Below are 21,884 nucleotides of genomic sequence, written 5' to 3'. Positions count from 1 at the left end.
CCCTTCCTACGACGAACACCGAGTACGACACGTACCTCCAACTCCACCTTCAAGTCGAGTCAGGCTCACGAGTTCCTCTCTGTTCGACTACCGTTGCACGATCGCGCAGTCTCTGCAACGTCTCGACGACCGCTATTCGCAGCCTCATTGTGCCGCTCCCCCATGTAGGCATCTTATATACGGGCTCTTCATCCTTCACACTTCCCCGCTCGCTCGTTTTCTGAGCCCTCCGGCCTACCACCACAACGAAAGCAGGCGCTCAATCATCTCATCTTCCTCCGCCGCGAATACAACTCCATGGTCCCACCACCTCGAGCGGGATCATTTTCGCCCAATCCTGCGCAGATACTACAGACGGGTGCGAGCCATTCTCCTCACCCATCGCAGGCCGCCATTCTCAGTGCTGGCGCAAGCCCAAGCGCCAGCAGTCCAACGGGCACTAATTCCCTGACAAAGATCGTCGTGGCACAGGTCTATCTTCTGCTCAGTACTATTAAGGAGGATAAAGACCGTGCTAAGTGGGAGCTGCAGGTTGACCAATTGAACAAGGTTTGGCTACACTATCGCTGCTGGACATATACCAAGTTTGCTGACAATGCACCTACTTAACAGCTCATCGATGAACACGGAATGGAAGTGTTTACTAAGTACTTCACCCGGCTCGTTGCCGGCAATGCGCCCCAGATATTCCCTGGCCTCAACAGGCCCGGCACAAGCCCGAACAACTATCACATTCTTGTTGCCGAGATGCAGAAGATCTCGCACGATCCCAATCAAGCAAGTAAGATTGCTGAATCAATTGAGAGTGCCACGGAGGACATCTTCCGCGACTTTGATCTTTCTACCTTTATGGAACATTTCAAGCTCGATGCATTAGAGAAGACCATATTAGCTCTAGCCTTTAAGCTCACTTCTCGAGCAGATTTAAAGACGAAAGGTTAGTTCATGCCACTGGGAAGTTTGACCCGGGAGTGTTCTAATGTCAAGGCAGCCGACGCTATATTATCTACTAACTTCCCCTCCTTCATCGATACACTCTCTCGATTTGACCTCGATGCCCATGCCGATTTAACCCCATCTTTTATCGCCCTAGTTCTAGACCGGTTTCTTCAATATCACCCTCCGAGCTTCAATGCTTCTTCAATGCGCGAATTGGAAACACGTGTCATTAGCCGATGGATGGACCAGTCTCCCGAGCGTACACCGCCTTCCGAAATCCTCGCGGCTCTCGATCTCAGTCGAGTGCTCGCCGATAGGCCTTTCAATGGGCTTGTGCGATATATCCAAAAGACGGGCATCGATTTCACCAGAGACGAGGAAACATGTGTCTCTTATTTACAGAACCGCCCCAGCGGCTTGCAGTTGGGCCCCGAACAAGTTTCAGCTGCGATGACCTTCACTGCCATTAGTCAAAGCCCACAGCAAGATACTGGTGTTCTGGTTGCTGCTCTCAGGAGAGTCCTACCAAAATCATTCGACTGGATGGAGGTCATCATTCTGTTCGACCAACCATCGACTCGTGTCTCTTCTCAGCAGTTCCTTCGACTTTACCAAGCTTTCTTGCCAATTGCACAGGACTCCAAATCTGGCTTGATAGTAGATATTCAGAGGTTATGGGGCGGCGTTTGGAGGAATCCAGAGGCTCAGCTCTCTTTTGTTAGTGCCTATGCCTCTTTAACTCCTGATCAGCTGGACGCGACAACAATTCCCGGGCTCCAGCGCAGCATTACTATCGAGGAATACGCGAACTCCCCTGAGAATGTACAAGAGCGAGCAATTGTCGCCGTCAAGCATCCGTTAATATCCGTTGCCGCGCTCTCCTCGATCTTCAATGTTGCGCTTAGTTCCATGATGGCGTCGACGAGTATCGAGGCCAAGAGGCTCTTCCAAGAAGTGGTAGTCCCGAATCTGGACATCTTCCTGGTCTCTGCCTTCGAAGTACCTCGGCAGCATTGGGCCCCAATGGCCGTAGAAACACTCAGTTCTCTGTTCGAAAATTTTCTTTATAAGCGTTCGCCCCAATACGACTTTGTTCTGGATAGTGTCTGGAGGAAGGACAAGAACTGGGTCATTCAGCGCTTAGTAGACACTCATGCTGTTAAGCCGATGGACCTCCCGGTTATTCTTGAGCACGCTGTAAAGCACAACTGGCTTGACACACTGGTGTACCAGTCAAATGGGTTTGGAGTCGATTTAGCCGCTCTGGCCCACGCTGAAGGATACTTGGATTTGTCCAAGTGGGCACGGTTCAATGCTGAGCGCAGTGAGGAGATGTATAGTACTCTGCTTCAGTTCTTGATGATAAAGGCCAACTTGGAGAGCCAGTTTCAGCGAGGAACTTCTGATGACTCTTCTGTTAAGAACACAACGACTCTCCAAGTTCGTACCGTATCAGCGTTACTGCGAATCCTCGAAGACTTTTCGCCAAGTCCTCCCAGGCCAGAATTGATCCTGGTTCAGCGCGCTTGCATTATTGCTTACCCCCGACTGATCAACTACGGCGAGGGTTACGACGATGTCATCGACGCCAATGGAAGGGATGGGAATCTCCTGTCTCCGACCGCCAACACCAGGATGGAGGAGCACTACAAGAAGATGTATAGTGATGAAGTACAGGTTCGCAATATAGTCGAGGTCTTAGACCGCTATAAGCATTCCAGGGATCCTCTGGATCAGGATGTTTTCGCATGTATGATCCACGGGCTCTTCGATGAGTATTCTCACTACGCCGATTATCCTCTGGAAGCCCTGGCAACAACCGCAGTTCTATTCGGTGGTATCATTTCGCATAAGCTGGTTTCAAACTTGCCTCTTCAAATTGGACTGGGCATGATTTTGGAAGCTGTCAGGGACCATTCTCCTGATGAACCTATGTACAAATTTGGCCTTCAGGCACTGATGCAGTTGTTCATTCGCTTCCGAGAATGGCCTGCCTTCTGCAGGCAGCTCTGCCAGATTCCTGGACTCCACAACACGGAAGTTTACAAAAAGGCAGAGGAGGTCGTTCGTGAGCACGATGAAGAGTTGGCCCGTGGGCGTAACGGCGCCGGAACACCTCATGGACTAGGATTTCAGGGCGATGGTTTCCCTAATGGAACCTCGGATGAGCTGACAAATGTTGAGCGTCAAGCGCCTGCGTTTGCTGCTCTGAACGTCGATCCGCCAGCTATGGACGTTGAGTTTGAAGAACCTGACGAGGGTGCCCAGGACAAGGTCCAGTTCGTTCTCAACAATATCACCGAAGGCACACTCCAGGCCATGTGTCAAGAACTTCGAGAGACCATGGAGCGTCGACATCAACAATGGTTTGCTAGCCATCTTGTTGAGGAGCGCGCCAAGATGCAGCCAAATTACCACCATGTTTATCTCGAACTGGTCAAGCTGTTCGAAGATAAGGCTCTCTGGAGTGAGGTCCTGAGAGAGACTTATATCAGCGTGTGCCGAATGCTGAACTCGGAGGCGACCATGCAGAACTCAACGGAGAGGACTCACCTCAAAAATCTCGGAGGCTGGCTAGGTCTTCTGACTCTGGCACGAGATCGTCCTATCAAACATAAGAACATCGCCTTCAAGCAGCTTTTGATTGAGGCTCATGATACAAAGCGACTCATCGTTGTTATCCCGTTCGTATGCAAAGTTCTGACTCAAGGGGCCACATCAGCCGTTTTCAGGCCCCCGAATCCATGGCTAATGGATATCATCCATTTGCTAATTGAGCTTTATCATCATGCCGAGCTGAAACTCAATCTCAAGTTTGAGATCGAGGTCTTGTGCAAAGGTTTGAACCTGGATCACAGGAGCATCGAACCTTCAGGCGAAATTCTGAACCGACCTGTCATTGAAGAACCGGCAGAGACCCTGGCCCCTGAACAACTAGACGCATTTGAGAATCTATCGCTCAATGGCATCGGGTCCGGTGTAGGTGCTGGACTCTCACCTCAGGCTCTTGCGCCAACCATTCCTGACCTGGGTCCCCTGATTACTATCCCCCCAACTAATGAGATGGTTGTCAGCACTACTCGTCTTCATGAGATTGTTCGTACGGCCCTCAGCCGTGCTCTACAAGATATAATCCAGCCCGTCGTTGATCGCTCTGTTACAATTGCCGCCATATCAACGCAGCAGATGATACACAAAGACTTCGCCATAGAGCCCGACGAGAACCGTGTACGCAACTGTGCTATTAGCATGGTGAAGGCCACCGCAGGTGGCCTTGCCCTCGTTACGTCTAAGGAACCCCTTCGCGCCAACTTCACCAACTACATGCGAAACCTCTCGACCGATCTCTCTCAAGGACTCCCCGAGGGCACAATTATTATGTGTGTTAACTCAAACCTGGACTTAGCCTGCAATATCATTGAGAAGCAGGCTGAGGAAAGGGCTATCCCCGAAATTGAGGAGATGATCGAATCGGAGCTCGAGGTTCGTCGACGACATCGCCTTCAGAGACCTAACGAACCTTACTTCGACTCAAGCCTCAGCCGGTGGGCCATGGCTATTCCTAATCCTTTCAAGTTATCACCGAATGTTAATGGCCTCAACCCTGAGCAGATGGCCATTTATGAAGACTTCGCCAGGCGACCACGAAGCGCCACGCTTCCCACGCCTTCACATGGCCCATCAGCATCCGATGCTACCAGATCCTTGGCAAACGAGGTGCTCCAGGATCAATTTAGTTCTATCCCTAATATTCCGACTCCCGCGGAGACTCCCTCAATTCAGCAGCATTTGGGTGCTCAGATGCAGCCCTATGCACCCCCTCATACCGCTGCTAATGCAATGACTAATGGTAGATCACCCGGCTTCCAGATGGATGTTCGTAATCTAGCTGAGCGGGTCAATAAGCTACTACAGGAACTCATGAGGGTAGCCACCGAGTCTCCCCATGAACACTTCCTGGACCTACCGCGCCCATCTCCTCTTGTGGACGTTGTTGATGCACTCGTCCAGCACATCATCAAGACTTCGCAGAGCCATGAGGATTTTTCTATTTACGCTGCGGAACAAATCATTCAGCTCATTTTCTCGCAGGTTGACGACAACCTGGCTATCGAGAGCTTAGTTCATGTTTTGGAGACGCTTAGGAAGATCGCTGGTCCTGTTCTCAACAGCCGCGTTCGAACTCTCTTCAGCCAGCAGCCTGGCTCTACCTTCTTGAGTTTACCTCTGCTCGCGGCCTTGGTTCGGACGGACCTTTTGGATTGGAGAAATATCGATCTGGCTATGTCGAAAGCATTGCAGGCCCGCAAAGAGGGATCTCTTGACTTTTTGGAGCACCTGCTCGACCTTACGCTGCTCGACCCCCGCCCGATTGCTTTGTATGCCGACTTTGCCCTGACGCTGAACGCAGCTTGGTCATGGATCTCAGATGACCCCGATTCTGCTGCTGGGCAGCGTATCAAGTCAAAGCTCACCAACTCCGGTCTGACACGGCCGACTCGCGCTGACAGTCAGGCTCTCCAACACGAACAGATAGAATATGTTTTCGACGAATGGATCCATCTTTGCCGCAACCAAAATGCCTCTGAGAAGGCTGTCACGGCGTTCGTGCAGCAGCTGCACGCTAAAGGGGTTATGCAGAACAGGGATGACCTCTTTGTCTTCATCCGCGTCACCATCGACCTGTCGATTGAGCGCTTCGACTACATTGTCCACAGTGGTTCCCTTGCCGATGCCTATGTCATGGTAGATGCCCTTGCTAAGCTCATTGCAACGTTCATCGGGATGGGCTTTGAGCCAACATCTACTCGCCCTGCATTTATCGACTCGGTGCTTTCACTTATTGAGCTCATTCTTGTCAACCACCATGTCAAGCGTGGAGAGCAGCTGAGCCAGCGTGTTTTCTTTAGATTGCTGTCCATGCTCTTTTACGAAATTCAGGGGATTTCAGAGAGCCTGGTTGAGGATGAGCGTCGTGAAATTCTTCTGAGGATCGCTCGGCGACTGTTCAAAATCAACCCCTTGTATGTTCCCGGCTTTGTTTACGGCTGGATGTCTCTGGTTCAGCACCGTGCTTTCATGCCAGCCATTCTACAGCTGCCCAACGGTGTTGGCTGGGGCCCCTTTTCCGACCTGCTCTGCCAGTTGCTCGACACTCTCGGTGATCAGTTGAAGGTTTTCGAGGTCTCCAACGTTGCCAAAGACATTTACCGAGCTTGCTTCAAGCTGCTCGTCATTCTACAGCACGACTTCCCCGAATTTGTCGTGGCCAATCACGCCAAGCTTTGTTCTAGCATTCCACCTCACTGCACGCAGCTCATTAACGCTGTGCTGGCTGCAAATCCCCAGCAGAGTCCTAGGTTCAGCGAGCTTGGTGGTAAGATCCAGTTCGACGATATGCGCCTATTTGCCGGTCTTATGAATGAGGCCAGCGTGACACTGCAGTCTCGCAGTCTTCTCAAGGTCCTAGACCAAGCACTTCAGAATGGACCAAATGAAGATATCGTTGCGAACATCACTCACGCCATGACACATGACACTCCAAAGGCATCTACTTACGGTCATGTGCCTGTCGTTGCCAACACCAGCGTTATCGATGCTGTCGTTCTATACATCGGACATCGTGCTGTAGAGAAGGCAACACAAACTGTCGCAGACCTGTCCCTGACTGGTGACGAGAATGAAGTATCACTTCTTTCTCTGATCATTCATGAACTCCCCGCCGAGGCCAGATATTATATCCTTGTCAGCCTAGTCAACCAACTTCGATATCCCAGCGCCCACACTGCCTTCTTCAGCCAGGCTCTCCTTTCCATCTTTGCCAAGGATCTCGGCGATCCTGAGGAAGATGAATTCCGCGAGGACATCACCCGAGTGCTGCTTGAGCGACTGGTTAGTTTCTGGCCTCAACCATGGGGTCTGTTGTACACTGTTGTGGAGCTTGTGAAGAATGAAGACAAGTATGGATTCTTCAAACTTCCTTTCATCGATGACGAGAGTCATGAGGTCAGTCAGATATTCGCTTGCTGTGACACGGGCCGGATGCTAACTTTATCTCTCTAGGTTGCCAAAAAGTTTGCAGACGTGCTTCAACGAGCATAGGTCACGGGTCACATAGTCACACCGCGATGGAATGAATAGGACTGGGTAAAACGTCACAAGGAGGAATCTATAGGAGAAACGTATTTTATTATCGGCGGAACTCTTGGTTTTTGACGGTGCATCATTATGAGAGAGGCACGAGGCGTTGGGTCCAAAAAGAATTCAGAATTATAGAGGCGCAAGTGTTGCTACGGCCCTGGGGCAGATTCGTCTGGGGGGGGCGAGGATGTTTCCAGGCCGGCGTCACATTGCAGTAATACTGTATCACTGTAAGATAGTTGTTAAGATGTTGTCGGAAGAACATACCAGGCGCATGATTGGTTCCGGAATACTTACTGCCCCTTTGGTTAAATATGTGATAACAATTTGGGTCCTGGGTTTATAGAGCAGTTGGGAACAGGCAATATGCTATCTCTCTCCATTAACGTCAGATGGTGATATGACCACGCATTACTGGAGTAGCTGTTCCTGAGAGCTTGACCGTGGCGATCTTGGACTCTTTCACATCAACGTCAACTACAATATTACTCTCCCTGCCCATCTCAACACCCTGGTCAATCTCATATCTGAAGCTGTGATCACCTAGGCTCGACTGTTGAAGCGAAAGGTAGCTGGAGAGAGCGCTCGCAGCACTGCCTGTCGCAGGATCTTCCATGGATGCTTCCATCATTCTCGAGCGGATGGAATAAACTGTTGTGCCGTCGTCTTCACGCTGGCCATTGACAACATAGTAGTACTTTAGCAAGAGGCCGTTTTGCCAGCCGTCGTCAAGAAGTTCGTCCACAGACAAGTTTACACCGCTCATCTCAACTTTGGCCAGATGCTCAAGATCCGGGAGTTTGATGAGCGCAAAGGTCATGCCATTGACAATACTGAATAGCGGGGCCTGGAGCTCGGATTCGCGTATCGCAGGGTCCTGGGAGATTTGGGCAGCGACCGGGGCAGACAGATCGGCAAGAGTCTTTCTGTGACGACGAACATTGTGCGGGATAGCAGCTTGGATATAACCAGGGCGGGTCTGTGTGAGAGGAATTGGGCCTGCCTTGGTAACGACGGTATCGACACCGTGGGGGATGAGGGTAACAGCGGCGCCGATAGTTGGGTGCCCAGCAAAGGGGATCTCTGTGCCGACTGTGAAGATGTCGATTACTCGGCGGGTGACATCACTGTCGACATCGGTATCAGGACGGGGTTCGTGGATAAAAACGGTTTCTGATAGATTGAATTCGAGGGCAATTCTTTGCTTTTGCTCTTGCGTAGGCTCTGGTACATTTCTATCTGCAGGAATCGTAACAACGGCAAGGGGGTTTCCTCGATATCGAGTGTTTGTGAAGACGTCGAGAGTGACAAAGGGAAGCTCCATGGTTAAGCTTTGGTGGCTTTCAGCTGTGAATTAGCTTGAGCAGATCTGATAGATTAGGTACGAGGTACTCTGTAGGCACAGGAAGAACAGACGGCCTGAGCTTGTGAATCTCGATAGTAGGAGCTTGCTTTGGTGGTTGGTACATAAAAGTATGACGATGATGGAGGGGGAAGATTGTGGTGGGGTGGGGTCGATTGGCAGGATGGAAAAGTAAAAAATGACTCGGGCTTCTCAGGTGAGTTTGAATTTACAAGGCTAAGGTAGGTACCTAGGTAGGTATAGGGTAGGACAATGTCTCTCACAAGTCACGCCCACTTACTTCATAGTGGATAGGATACCTTAGGTACCTTAGGCTGTCTTCGGCACACCCATTGCACTTAGGTAAGGCACAAGTCTAACAAAGCGTGAAGCGGAGCAAAGACGGGGATCTTCAATTGACCAATCATATAATAAGGATTCCTTTCCTTAGCGTTGTTGTTGAGCTGCCCGACAAGATGGCTGCAGCGGCCTGAGGCAAGGAGTACGAGGTCTGCAAGGCGCCAAGACACGAAGAGTTCGACCAACGACGGGACTTGCAAGGAAATGGGAGAGGGAGGCTTTTCGTAGGGTGGTTTTCGAGCGATCTACGGCCTAAGTCTTACCATGACTTCATGGCGGAGAGGACATGAGCAGGGTACATACACCATGAGATATAGAGGGAGATAGATACTGGCTTTGAGAGACGACGTTTGCTTGACTTACAGCATAACGTGACCGGCAATTGCAACAGCACAGGTCAAGCAAGTCCATCGAACGATGTTGAACAGGGAATTAACCCGGTCACGGCTGTGATCAAGACAAGAAGAAGCTTGGCTTGGGCAAGGCAAGGCAATGAATGCAAGGTCTAGGTGTAGGTGGAGAGCACCCATGTTAGCGGCAGACGCTTGTCGCAGCTGGCGCCGCAAGGGGCAGAGCTAGAGATGCATCATTGGATGGTCCACCTCGTGGCATGCAGCTCTGAAGTGACATCCAACCGTTCTCTTCTCTTCTCTTTGGTCAGGTCAGTGTAGGGTAGATTCACATGGTGATCCTCGAAAGATTGGATCATCAGATGGCGATTCATGCACTCGAAGGATGACGCAGCATCTGCGCACCGAGGTGCTGGAACTGTTAGTGGTGGATAATAAATGGATGCTCTCTAAGTCGTGTAAGAGAATTGGATGGAGGTTGGTGGTGGGATCTGGCCTGGCCAGGTAGGTACATAGGTAAGGTAGTTCAGGGGGTTTAGTACATAGGCTGAGAGACATTGAGCGAGGTGAGGTGGTCAAAGTTCTATTTGCAAGGGCAGGATATCGCAATCGAATGTCGGTAATCAAGATCAATGGTATACATGAGGTAGTGAACATAGCGCATTGTGACAAATAAAGCAAAAATCGGACGTCGTATTGCTGCGCAATATTCATTATCTGTTCTCACCCGCTTACAAGTTATGAGAGAAAGAATGCCTCGGCCGGCGACAGCGGATTGAAACCCACTGCTTGTATTATGAGCAAAAGACAGATGATGAAATAGAAATGTCGCTATTGGCTGCCGAGTCTACCTAATACTGTACCTCACTGAAAAGTGCAGTGTCACGTAAGTTACACATGGTTTGCTTGCTAGCCGTAGACTCGGCCTCAGGCACACTTATTACCGTCAATTTTAGGAAATAGGTCACTTGTTGAATTGCCATGGGCGACGGGTGAATGGAGTCGTTTGAAGGAGCCAGACCAGGGGTTCGAGATTCAAAAAGAGGGCCTCGCCGCGGTCTTGGGGAGACTCTTTGATGATTCGGCCCACTCTTCATCTCCATCAACTTCAATATGGGTACGTAACTTGTTCTCTGTGTTCTATATGTACGGAGTACCGAGGATGAGATTAGAAATTACATGGGGCCTCTTTTCCGATTATTTAACGCTTGTTATGCATTGATTGATTGTCTCGTACAGCATAAGCGTGTCGAGAGAGAATGCGGTGTAAGAATATGGTTGCACGGAGCAAACATATATGCAGTCTTGATGCAGTCTGATGCAGTTGCAGATGCGGTGTGATCTGTAGTGGGAAAAAAAAGGTCGTGGTCCAGGGTATGTCTTGACATGCAGTTCAAGGTATTAGCCACCCAATGCAATGCCTGTCGATACCTGAGCTCAAATCCACGGTCATTCTCGGGCGTTCCCCAAAAAAAGATTTCAGGGTCCTCCGAGAACGCACTACCCGAAGTGGTCCGGGTCCAAAAAACCGCGGATGAGGCGGAAAAACAAGAGTCCATCATTCCATCATCAACGAGGCGAGGCTATTAGTGAGAGGCTGCCACAGTGGCCCAGTTACATACAGTCGCCGCAGAGAAGCTAGACCAAAAACAGAAAAGAAACAGAAGACGTTGCCGAGTCAAGATGGCTAAACTGTACAGAGTAAGTTCGATGATTAAGGTCTCCGAGCCAATGTTCTTTGCCTGCTTGGTTGCGTAAGTTCCGTTGCCTCTTGATGTAGGACATCATCGATAACATGTACAGTATGTGCAATGGTTGGTTATTGGTACAAAAAGGCTGAAATGGCTGCTTGTTGCCTGCCAAAGAGTCATCTTTCTCCCCAGCTGCATACCAACCAACACTTTATGCTTACAGAACCCCTCCCTCACATCCAGAATACCAGTACCACCCAAGCAAAAGCAACGAGGGAAAAAAGTGTTGTCAATTGGGGTCGGTCGTTTTTCACGTTTGGGTCTTGCGGCTGGAGACATGAATTACAAGGATGCTCCCAGAACCCACAGGCCCCGACCCACCGATCTTTAGCGCGATCCACTTCTCGGCAGCCATGCACGCCAGTCTTGACCAATCGAGTTTGGCTGAAACAGAAAAAAAAAAGAAAAAAAGTTCAAGCTCTCGTGCTCTTTCCGCTGCGTCTGCAAAAAAAAAAAAAAAGTGTGGCAGACCCAGCCAACACCAAGCGCCATTCTTTCCCGTCATCCTAAGGATAATCGCTCCTTCTTTTGTAAGTGAAGTCAGTCGATGGAGACAAGCATCTTGTCTCCGGACCTATCAGCTTACAAGAATTGAATCATTGAAAAGTCCCTTCTGAGCTAGACCCCCGTTTCTGAGGTGCCTTCCCCAGCACCACCTGCACCTGCAGTCCCTCTTTGCCCACCTTTGCCCCCATCTAATCCCCTTCCTTCCTCGTGGTTGCCATCGTTGCTCCCTTGCTCTTGCCTGCGTCCCGTCCGGCGTCGTCTTTGCTCCTTCCTGCTCTGTCTGTGTCGTCAACATCCGTAGACCGCCTCCACCTTCGGCTTCAACTCTCCAGTCTAAATCTAAACCCACTCGTCTCAATAACAGACCAGACACTCCCACTCCCACCCCCTTCGACTATCTATCTCTCCCTCCTCCTCCTTCATCCATCTTCCCATACCTTGCCTTGGTTGCTGCCTGTGCACATACACTGCATCACCAGCCTGTCTGTTGCCGTGCCCTCGCTAGATCAATCAATACAGTAGACCCTTACAGATCTCTTGGATCTGTTTCAACACTTGAGGTTGCTACGTACAATTGCTCAGCGAAGTTCTGGTGACCTTGACCTTTCTCTCAAGTCGACAGTCCATCATTTTGTAGACAGCTCGACTCTTATCCAATATTGTCCCTCGTCTCGCTTCAACACAATCGCCATGCCTTATAACACGCGCCGAAAGTCGCTTTCTTTACCTAGTCTTGGGATCCATGTCCCAATGACACATGCTGCTCGAGCTGCTGCTGCTGCTTCCAAGAACGCTTCAAGATCGTCTTCATCAAGGGCTGCTTCATCCGCCTTGTCACCGTCCTCGTCTGGCTCCGAGGCCCCCGAAGCGCATCCCAACAAGCGACAGAAGCGATCGCATTCCGACGACATTGCCATTGAGCAGACACCTCCTCCTTCACCGACACCAGGCTCAAGCCTTGACCTTGATACAAATCAGTCCGCCATTGACTTCGAGGCGATCAACGACGACATTGTCGAGGCAGTTATTGTTCAATTACAGTCAACTGGAAACCGTCCTCACCTCGTCAAGGAGCTTGCCACCGTTCTGGCACAACGTCTTACCTCTGTTCAACAGTAAGTTTGAGCCACCGGCTATCCCCTCCAACCCCTCAGCTCCGTGCGCTAACATTCCAACCCAGTTCAGCCAACCCTTGCGCAATCATCTCTTCAAGGCTGGCCTCATATGCTAAGCGACAATGCTGGAGTGACACAAAACCATGCCCTCTCGCCAAGGAACTTGAGAGCGTCCACCCTCGAAGGACCTATTATTTCCTCACCACCTGTCCTCGTCAGCCCATTCCCGAACCCAACTCCACAGTGTCTGCTCATGCCGCCCTCGAAACTCCTTCGGTGTCTCTGACGGATGATTCCGGCTCCGATGACGATGCTCGCCGGCGGGAGCTCAGCCCCTCGCCCGAGGTTGACCTTTCTGACCATGGATTCGAGGAAGGTGACGACGATGTTATCATGCCTCTCACTCCCATCGGCTCTCTACCCTCTCATCACCGTTACGTGCCAAATCGTCGCAACAGCCGTCACAACTCACCGCCTCTGGAAAAAGATGAGCGGGAGTTTACACAAACGGCCGACTTCTTGCAGAAACGCAAGTTCGCCGAGGACACCCCTGTTGCTGAGTCCGCCGATCGCACCACACACACTTCAGAGTATGGGTACCGCGACGACTTCTGGTTCGGCGACCATCGCATCTTCACCTCCAATGCCCTCCTTACCAGCCCCGCGGTTAAGCCTAGCTCCATGTCAAACACGGCATCCAGTCTGCGAAAAGAGGACGATGGTGAGAGCTGGCCAAAGTTTAGCAAGCTCATGGAATGGGACCGCGGCGCTGAGAGCATCGAGATTGATGAGCTTGATTGCTTACTCGATACGTGCTAAGCAATTGCGACTTTCCTAGGCAGGCGCAAGGGGTTAGGGAGAGACGACTGAGATGATTTGATTCCATTATGTCTGCGACGACGGATATACGACATACTTACAATACTAATTGCATGGAGGGGCGCCTGTGGAAGTACCTGTATATTTAGACAAGTTTGGTGTTTAGGTTTGATTGGGATTGGACCGGGATTGGGATACCTGGAAAAGGGATCATAGCATCCCGTGGTTTTGATTATTTGGCGTTAAAAAGGATCCGGAAGCTGGGGCTCTAAAATTGCAATGCCGCTCATAGTGCTTCGACTTTCTGAATATTGTACATATATCACCCTATATTCTACATCTACAACCCATCTCATTCCTTTGATTTCAATTATTTGCATTATGCGGTGCATCGAGTCGTCATGAGGTATTGTCGTTGACCTTCAACTCAACCCAAACCAAAGTGCCCATTTGCATTATGTTCGGTCGCTCGACCTTGACGATTTCAAGGCCTGGTGTTTTAGCGACGGCCTCTTCGACTAAGGCCTCGATGTCGCGATTCCACCAACATCCATACTTTTCGAAATGCTTGCCAGCATTCCTATCGAGAAGTCCATTGACAATACCGAACCAACCCTTGCCGTGTTCGAGCAGAATGATACGGCCTGATCGTGGCTTTACAACCTTGGCCAAATTATTGACTACGGCGACGGGGTCTGAGACTGAACATAAACCGAAGGTCTGTATAACTGTATCGTATTTCGTCGTCGCGGGAGTCGCGGGACCAGGAATTGGGTGGTGAGCGTCGGAATGAATCAATCGGAGCTGAGAATCGAGATACGAGAGTTGGCCTCCGGTGTGATCGGCCATGGTAGATGCGCGGACGATGGGAGCAGAGTTCTCCATGGGCGGAACAGTCTTGACGAGTCGCTTTCGAGCAACATCCATCATATCAACCGAAATATCGAGACCGGTAAATGATACCACGCCCTGTGGTGGTTTGGCACCAGCCTTGCCCTCTGCACGCAGGGTCAATGGCTCCCAGTTGAAGTACTCCAAGTTTCGCCCTGTACCCATTGCCAACTCCAACACGTGTCCGTTTGCACGCTCCGCTATGCGCTTCCGTAGCTTCGTGATACCCATCCACCACTCAGGAAGAGCCAGCTCCTTGTCGAACTGCTCTGCATTATCGCCATCGAGAGCCGGCGGTCGGCCGGTGGGTGTGGAATGTTCGCCGGTGCAGCTACAAGGCGTCGCTTTGAATGATGCGGCAGCTGTGCCGAAGATGTAGAAGCCAAGGGCACCGGCGAGAAGAGCTGCGCCGGTCAGAGGGAGCCATGTCGATGCCCAGAGATCGCGGAGGGTTTCGGCTTGTGCAGGGCTTGCCGGGGTCGACGAATTTGAGGGAGGGGATGGAGACTGAGACTTTCTGGGCGTGCTGTATCAGTATGATTGATCTGGCATCGCATCTATTGAGGAGTCGTTACGGTATGTAAGCTTTTGAGATCTTGGGTGGAGGGCGAGACGTTGGTGTTTTGATATTAGGGCGGGGAGGTCGAGGAGTAGAGCTCGCGAAACGACACTGGGTACGGCAGGCTCTCACGACGAGGCCTCGAGTCGGAGAGATCATAACGACAAATTTTCCATGGAATTGAAGCGGTTTCTGGTGTCCTGAGAAAAACTGAATTGTCTGATTTTACATGTGGAAGCAGATGAAAAGAAAAGACCTAAAGCTAAGTAAGACAAGGGTTTCGTGGAGGGGAGCGGATCCAAGGTCGGGCTAAGTTAGTGGGTCCGATCTCGCCAGGCTAGGCACTCATTCATCTTATTGCGGAGTGTTAACGATTTCGTGAAATAGGACTTGCGACTTACAACAACATTGTCTCGATACTGGAATATTCAAGACAGGGACCATAATATCAAAAATCACAGGCCTGTCTTTCGATTCTCATTTGCCTCTCATATCCCCTGCCTGTAATTAAAATCAAAAAACATATGGCGACGCAAAATGACCTCCAGGAACTTTTACGCCTCCTCACGGCGCGTAAAATGTCCATGATGGCAGCAATGGGACAGGTGAAGGCTCTACAATCAAAGAATCTACGAAGGTATATATGACTTGTGTAACCGACTAACATCCTGATGCTAACGCCTATGAAATAGTATAGCACAAATCGCAGACGCGACCTTGGCTACAGTTGAGGAAGCACTCAGTGGCGATGCAAAGGCAGCAAAGAGCCTTCACACAGCATGCAAGAACCATGAGAAGAAATCAGGAACGAAGCGTGGAGCAGACGGTGGTGCGGCTCCCGCTGAAGCAAAGAAACCAAAACTGGAGACGCATAGACGAGATCTAGATTATGGCTCCATGTCCGGGGATGATCTCGAGGCTTCTCTTGAATTGCCACTGCAGGAGGATGAAGACATCATTCGAAACACCACAATTTTGACAAACAGAGCGCCCTTGTTCTTGGCCTTTGCTGTTGAGCTGTTGAGGTACACTATGCCAGAACAGCCCCTGAGTAGCCGATTGAGTCTGGCACAGGCAGTGGTAAGTGCCAACTCACGAACAAAAGCCATCAGCATAGGCATCGAAAAAGTACCCCCAGGAGGCGAAGAGAAAGCCCCTGAAGGTCAACCGAAGATCACCATCATGAACCGACCGGTTCCGGTTTTGAAGAGAAGCGGCTACACTTGGTCAGGATCGTCTCAGCCAGCATCATCCAGCGCTTCCTCAATTACCCTTCAGGGGAGTCAACCAAATCCAAGAGGCTGGACTGCAAGTCAGAAGCTAACATCAAGGGGGTCGGTATTTATAGCTCATGCTATACCTATAACATCACCTGCGACGCGTCCGGCGGTTTTCAAATCGTTAATGGCTGAGAAGCCGGAGTTGGAGACCGCAACTCACAATGCTTGGGCGATCAGGACTAGCTTTGGTAATTCGCCCCTAAAGCAAGAAGCATCGTTTGACGATGGTGAATCTGGTTGCGGAAGCTTCTTGCTCCAACAACTACGTGATCTCGACATCAGCAATACGTTGGTTGTGCTTACGAGATGGTATGGCGGCATCATGCTTGGCCCGGATCGCTGGCGTCTCATGAAAGAATGCCTCAACGATGCCTTGTCGTCTCAAAAGCGTACATCTAGTTTGAACGGTGAGCCAGTTTGGGCTCTGAATCTTGAAGACAAGAGTCCTTCAACATCGACGGTTGGCATGCCGATACATCGACCGGAAGGTGCACGAAACTACATCCTCCGAGCTTTCGCGCCAGCAGATGACAGCGGAAAGAAGACTGTTACAGCAGCCAACGAGGAGAAGCAAGAGAATCTGGGCCGTGTGCTGGGTGCGCTACGCTTGTTGTTTGCCAGTTGGGCTGGCATTCTGAGCCGTGATGAGTTGGACAAACGAGCTTGGACCTGGTATATGAATCTTCGACCTGATGTGGACGCTGGGCCGGCAGGTTGGGGAGCGAAGGGGACGCTAAATTTGGGAAGAATATTAGACCTGAGGAGAAAGGAGACTGCGTGATGTAGGTCTACGGTTGCTAGAGGATGATAGGTTGGCAAGACACGGTACCCTGAGAGTGAAAGCAAGGCTGATTCGCAAGATCGATATTCTTGGGCCACATCGTTCAAGTTCCTGCTTTTATGTATGTCGATGGCAGCAAGTGAGTGTTGCTATGCTCCATACTTCGGGTTGCTCCGGAGATGCAACAAACTTCAGGTCTAGATATGCTGGGCACTTATGTTTGCGAGGTTAGGGAATCTCGTGTTCAACATGCTATTTTATCGATCCTTCTACATCATCGCATCCTAGTTTTTTATTGTATTACTTCTTGGCTGGTGTAATAGATGAACATCTGTAGATGCTGTCCACCGTGAGTTCACAACAGCAGTAGTCAGTTGTTATCACAAGTATGCACCATGAGCTGCCGCGATAGATGGCATCATAACGCAGGCTCATATCTTATTAAACCTTCAGATGGAATCATCTTGCCACACGTAGATGCATATTTCCTTTTTTGATACTATTGAGATGCAACGTCTTGAATGAGATGTTTTCCTTACCCTGGAGACCATGCCTAGGTTTCGACTTCAATATCATTACGAAATCGATATTGCTGCTTAATATTTCGAGCTTATGCAACAAAGTTTATGTACCGTTGTAAGATTCTAACGGGAGGAGAGAATAGTCCAATTTCATGAGCTGTTGACAAGTGATTCACACCTCATCATGACTGTCCTGACAACTGCTCTCTCCCTCTGATATCGGACTATTGTGGACTGACAATGATCAAATCGCCAAAATCAATTAGTAAAGAGATACCTATATTTCGTGCCTGCAGTGCCATGTAAAGCCACAATGTGCTGCTTGATGATATAGTTTTGATAAAGTAACTCAATGAATACATGATGCAATCCAATTGGCTCAGCAACTGAACATATAAACACGGTAATTTGAATTAAACAAACTTAAGCATGCTTTCCACGTGCATGAGACTGACTCCAGAGTTACGAATTGTATCGCATATCTCGACCATCGTCCATGAGTACTGCGTCTTATTTCTTTACTATCGTCTATCCCTGTCTGAATCAGCTCTATATTTCCTAGTCGTTTCCTAGTCCTCATCAATTCGTTTAAGGCGCAGTGGCAGAGTGGTCTAATGCGATAGACTAGAAATCTATTCTCCTCGGAGGCGTCTGTTCGAATCAGGCCTGCGTCGAATTGGCTTTTTTGCGTCTCCCACCCACGTCTCTCTGGTATAGATGAATGTTAAAGGAATTCCAAATAAACTTTTCTTTCCTCTCTCACTCAACAAAAGAGTATATTCTGGTTCTGTTTAATTAAAGACTCTTTTCCCTTTTATTAGTAACTAAGTTAAGCTGTTGTTGCTGGGTTATTAATGTGAATGCATAACATCCAAGACTTTGACTTTTGTGAGTCAACTTGAGTCAGGACTTCTGCAATTAATATATCTACGACTTGGCGAAATTCCTCACTGGTCGGCTGGTATTCATCCAATGAAAGCAATGGGAGTTATGCTCCTAGATTAATATCTCCTTACCCATGGCCATTCCGAACAACGTCACTCTTTGAACAATCCCGAGACAGATCCAGAGACAAAGGTAGAGACAAAGGCAGAGACAAAGAAAAGACAAAGAGACAAAGGGATTGGAACACGACCAAGGCGTGTATTTCATCATTATCAGCCTCAAATTGCCCGCCTCCCCGAGACAACCATGATGAATGAGAGGAAGGATATTGGATGCAATTGGGCTCGTGAATCACTCACCAATGGCTGAGCAGAAGTCAAACTTGAGCAATGGAGCTAAGGTAGTCCCAAGGGATGCGCGACCTAGGTATTGGATGACTCCAGCTGCTGTGATCGCTACAGGGGGGGCACCCCCTGAATGCTGCTGGATTTTACTTTTTAGTGGCTCGACTTGTAAGGATCGCGCTGCCACTGCACTGAATGATGCGTGAGTAGGTTCCACGCATTAGATTGTTGACGCGCCAAACTAAACAAGTCCAGTCCCTTCTCGTCCAAAGTAAACACAAGACAGTGTAATTTGATTTCATCCTCCATCGCGAGAGAGATCTCATCATCCCAGGGACTCTCAGGCACATTGTCCACAACGCCCGCCACAAACCCAAATCTCAGCAACAACGCCGCCATCAGCATCACCATTCTTTTGACGATTCTCACTACCAAGAGCACGAATATTCTTTGATACGCCATTCAAAAATCCCTTGCATTGCTGTACCCGTTCATTTCCAGGTGCATCTTACCTCAGGTTGGTTCACAGTTACCTTACCTTATTACCTTGAGTTTAGTAGGTAGTTCGTAGCTGGACCCTTTTTCTTCGTCTAACTACGTCCCCCCCGCCTTGCTCTCTTCCCTCCTCCCCCACCATCGATCAGTAGAGCCTCTTTTCAAAAGGTCACCGACGAGCAAGGAGACAAAGGACGGCAAGATAAGACATTTTCTCTGCTGTCGGAGCAACTCGAGTCCGGACTTGTTCCACGCATCTCTCGATCGCATAACGAAACGAGACACATACACACCGATCCTTGTCGTACCTGGTCTTACTCTCTGATCTGTCCCACCGCATCTCGAGCTTGAACCTTCAACTAGCACCGTCAACGCCGCCGACGCAGTGTCTCGCTTAATTCCTCTACAGGCGACTCGCGCGTTTCATCCTTTCTTCATTCCGACTTTCGATCTGCCTTTCCCTCTTCGCAAAACAGGTACAGGGACATATCATCGACCATGGAGAACTACCAAAAGTTGGAAAAGATTGGTGAAGGTACGTGTACAAACAGACAAGCCTTGTGATGCCTGCCCTCTAATCTTCACGCCACCGGCTTTGCCCTCCCGAAAACCCAACGCTGACACTTTACAGGTACCTACGGTGTCGTCTACAAAGCTCGAGACCTTGCCAATGGCGGTCGAATTGTCGCCCTAAAGAAGATCCGCCTCGAAGCTGAAGATGAAGGCGTCCCCAGTACCGCCATCCGCGAAATCTCTCTCCTGAAGGAGATGCGAGATCCCAACATTGTTCGTCTCTTTAACATCGTCCATGCCGATGGTCACAAGCTGTACCTTGTCTTCGAGTTTCTTGACCTCGATCTCAAGAAGTATATGGAGTCTCTCCCCGTGAGCGATGGTGGTCGAGGCAAGGCGCTACCTGAGGGTTCATCTCCTCACCTACAGCATCTTGGTCTGGGTGATATGGTTGTTCGAAAGTTCATGTTCCAGCTTTGCGACGGTATCAAGTACTGCCACTCCCACCGTGTTCTCCACCGCGATCTTAAGCCCCAGAACCTCCTGATCGACAAGGAGGGTAACCTCAAGCTCGCTGATTTCGGCCTTGCCCGTGCCTTTGGCGTGCCTCTGCGCACCTACACCCATGAAGTTGTTACTCTTTGGTACCGAGCCCCTGAAATTCTCCTAGGAGGGCGTCAATACTCGACCGGTGTTGACATGTGGTCCGTTGGCTGTATCTTTGCCGAAATGTGTACAAGAAAGCCCCTCTTCCCCGGTGACTCTGAAATTGATGAGATCTTCAAGATCTTCCGGTAAGTATCAGTATTGTATAGAGCTTCGAGTTTCCTCCCACTGACAGTCAAACAGCATCCTCGGCACGCCCACTGAAGAGAACTGGCCTGGCGTCACTTCCTACCCTGACTTCAAGGCGTCCTTCCCCAAGTGGCAGCGCGACTACAGCAAGGACCTTTGCAAGGACCTCGACGCCCATGGACTGGAATTGCTCGAGATGCTGTTGGTGTACGACCCTGCTGGGCGTATTTCAGCCAAGGCTGCCTACAACCACCCCTACTTCGAGCCTCTCCTGACACAAGAGCAAGCATCCGCTCAGCCAAATGGCTACTATCACTAGATGGGATATGGAGCTCCATACCAGATGATGCAGATGCAGAGGCACTAAAGTTCCACCGCCGAATGACGAGCGGGACCAAGATATTCTCTCTTTCCGAGGTACTGTTGGCGCTTCTCCTAGGCCGAGGAGAAGATGACATTGATATGGCAACAGCAGCAATGCCCAAGCAACATTGCGCAATAACTGTCCACTTGGGCGACAGACAAGCAGCCATCGACTCGCCTGGCCTAGTTTGACCTCGTTTATTGATTGGCCACTCACGAGGCTCACCAGTAATGTTTATGATGACCAACAAGAAGCGTGACTAACTAGACCGTTGGGTTGAAGGCTGTTGGAGGTTTGGCCAGATCACGGGGGACAACGAACGGGATGAAGTTGGCGTGGCAGAACAGGTGAAAAGCAACGGGTAAGCAACAGCCTGACTTTGAGGCGTTTGGAAGGCGAACGGAAAATATGATAAAATAGGTTCTCTTTCAGCAAGGGTGGCAGACTTCTTATTCGCGATGGTTCGGGTTTGGGATTTGCTTTGTAGACATATGGCTCAGCATGCGGTTTGATATCCGGAAATGCACACCGAGACAAAATAATTGATAAACAACAACAACCATGACCAACCGTGTATGCCATCATGACGAGTATTGGGACCGTGCTGTGAGACCTTGTCGGATCATGTACGTGCTAGACAGAGACTAGAAAAGCGAACAAAAGTCATTTGTCCGTGAGGCAAGAAATGAGGAAAACTGTTGGAAGGGTTTACAAAGGCCAATTTCGTAGCCCATCGTGACACAGCCCATTCCAATCCTCGGAAGAGTTTGAGGATATTTACCGACGACCCGGGACGAACGGGGCCCGATATTGGCAGCCGGTCATTACAATAGACCACGATAACAATGGCATTGTATGTCTCTGATTAATTTATTGGTCTGGATCATCTTGGCATTCTTGCACTGCCACGGAAGAAATGAAAGGGCCACAATCCAGATGAGACTCTACGGGCGTTTATTCAATATAGAAGCATAACAGATAGACGCCCGTAGTTCGCCCGGCATGTCAAATTAAAGAGCCGCCGGTACTACGATATGTAATTCTATTCTGGTAACTTGTTTACTTGTGCAGGATCATGTAGCTCCATGGCATGTTTGGGTGATTAGCCGCCTGACAAGAATAGCGAGCAAGG

General features: G+C 49.9%; 6 protein-coding genes across 6 annotated transcripts; 4 read left to right on the top strand and 2 right to left on the bottom strand.

Moving 5' to 3' along the window:
* Positions 1-297: 297 nt before the first annotated feature.
* Positions 298-7,041, top strand: FSUBG_8214 (CDC39-like protein; the record flags this gene model as incomplete). Its single annotated transcript, XM_036686599.1, has 4 exons — positions 298-549; positions 613-937; positions 992-6,945; positions 7,003-7,041. 4 exons carry the CDS (start codon positions 298-300, stop codon positions 7,039-7,041), a joined length of 6,570 nt encoding a protein of 2,189 aa, XP_036536263.1.
* A 427-nt stretch (positions 7,042-7,468) lies between these two features.
* FSUBG_8213 (phenazine biosynthesis phzC) lies at positions 7,469-8,404 on the bottom strand (the record flags this gene model as incomplete). The annotated part of the gene is made up of 1 exon (XM_036686598.1): positions 7,469-8,404. One exon carries the CDS (start codon positions 8,402-8,404, stop codon positions 7,469-7,471), a length of 936 nt encoding a protein of 311 aa, XP_036536262.1.
* A 3,676-nt stretch (positions 8,405-12,080) lies between these two features.
* FSUBG_8212 (uncharacterized protein) lies at positions 12,081-13,324 on the top strand (the record flags this gene model as incomplete). Its single annotated transcript, XM_036686597.1, has 2 exons — positions 12,081-12,505; positions 12,571-13,324. 2 exons carry the CDS (start codon positions 12,081-12,083, stop codon positions 13,322-13,324), a joined length of 1,179 nt encoding a protein of 392 aa, XP_036536261.1.
* Positions 13,325-13,723: 399 nt separating this feature from the next.
* On the bottom strand, positions 13,724-14,933 carry FSUBG_8211 (uncharacterized protein; the record flags this gene model as incomplete). Its single annotated transcript, XM_036686596.1, has 2 exons — positions 13,724-14,741; positions 14,791-14,933. The coding sequence occupies 2 exons, from the start codon at positions 14,931-14,933 to the stop codon at positions 13,724-13,726; spliced, it is 1,161 nt and encodes a 386-aa protein (XP_036536260.1).
* A 419-nt stretch (positions 14,934-15,352) lies between these two features.
* On the top strand, positions 15,353-16,835 carry FSUBG_8210 (impact; the record flags this gene model as incomplete). The annotated part of the gene is made up of 2 exons (XM_036686595.1): positions 15,353-15,411; positions 15,467-16,835. The coding sequence occupies 2 exons, from the start codon at positions 15,353-15,355 to the stop codon at positions 16,833-16,835; spliced, it is 1,428 nt and encodes a 475-aa protein (XP_036536259.1).
* Positions 16,836-19,578: 2,743 nt separating this feature from the next.
* On the top strand, positions 19,579-20,707 carry FSUBG_8209 (CMGC CDK CDC2 kinase; the record flags this gene model as incomplete). The annotated part of the gene is made up of 3 exons (XM_036686593.1): positions 19,579-19,615; positions 19,712-20,387; positions 20,443-20,707. The coding sequence occupies 3 exons, from the start codon at positions 19,579-19,581 to the stop codon at positions 20,705-20,707; spliced, it is 978 nt and encodes a 325-aa protein (XP_036536258.1).
* Between the last annotated feature and the right edge of the window lie 1,177 nt (positions 20,708-21,884).

Source organism: Fusarium subglutinans, assembly GCF_013396075.1.
Source record: "Fusarium subglutinans strain NRRL 66333 chromosome Unknown NRRL66333_c0000111, whole genome shotgun sequence".
NCBI classification, from domain to species: domain Eukaryota; kingdom Fungi; phylum Ascomycota; class Sordariomycetes; order Hypocreales; family Nectriaceae; genus Fusarium; species Fusarium subglutinans.
Note: the sequence above shows the minus strand (reverse complement) of the source record. Positions and strands in the feature narration are given on the sequence as shown.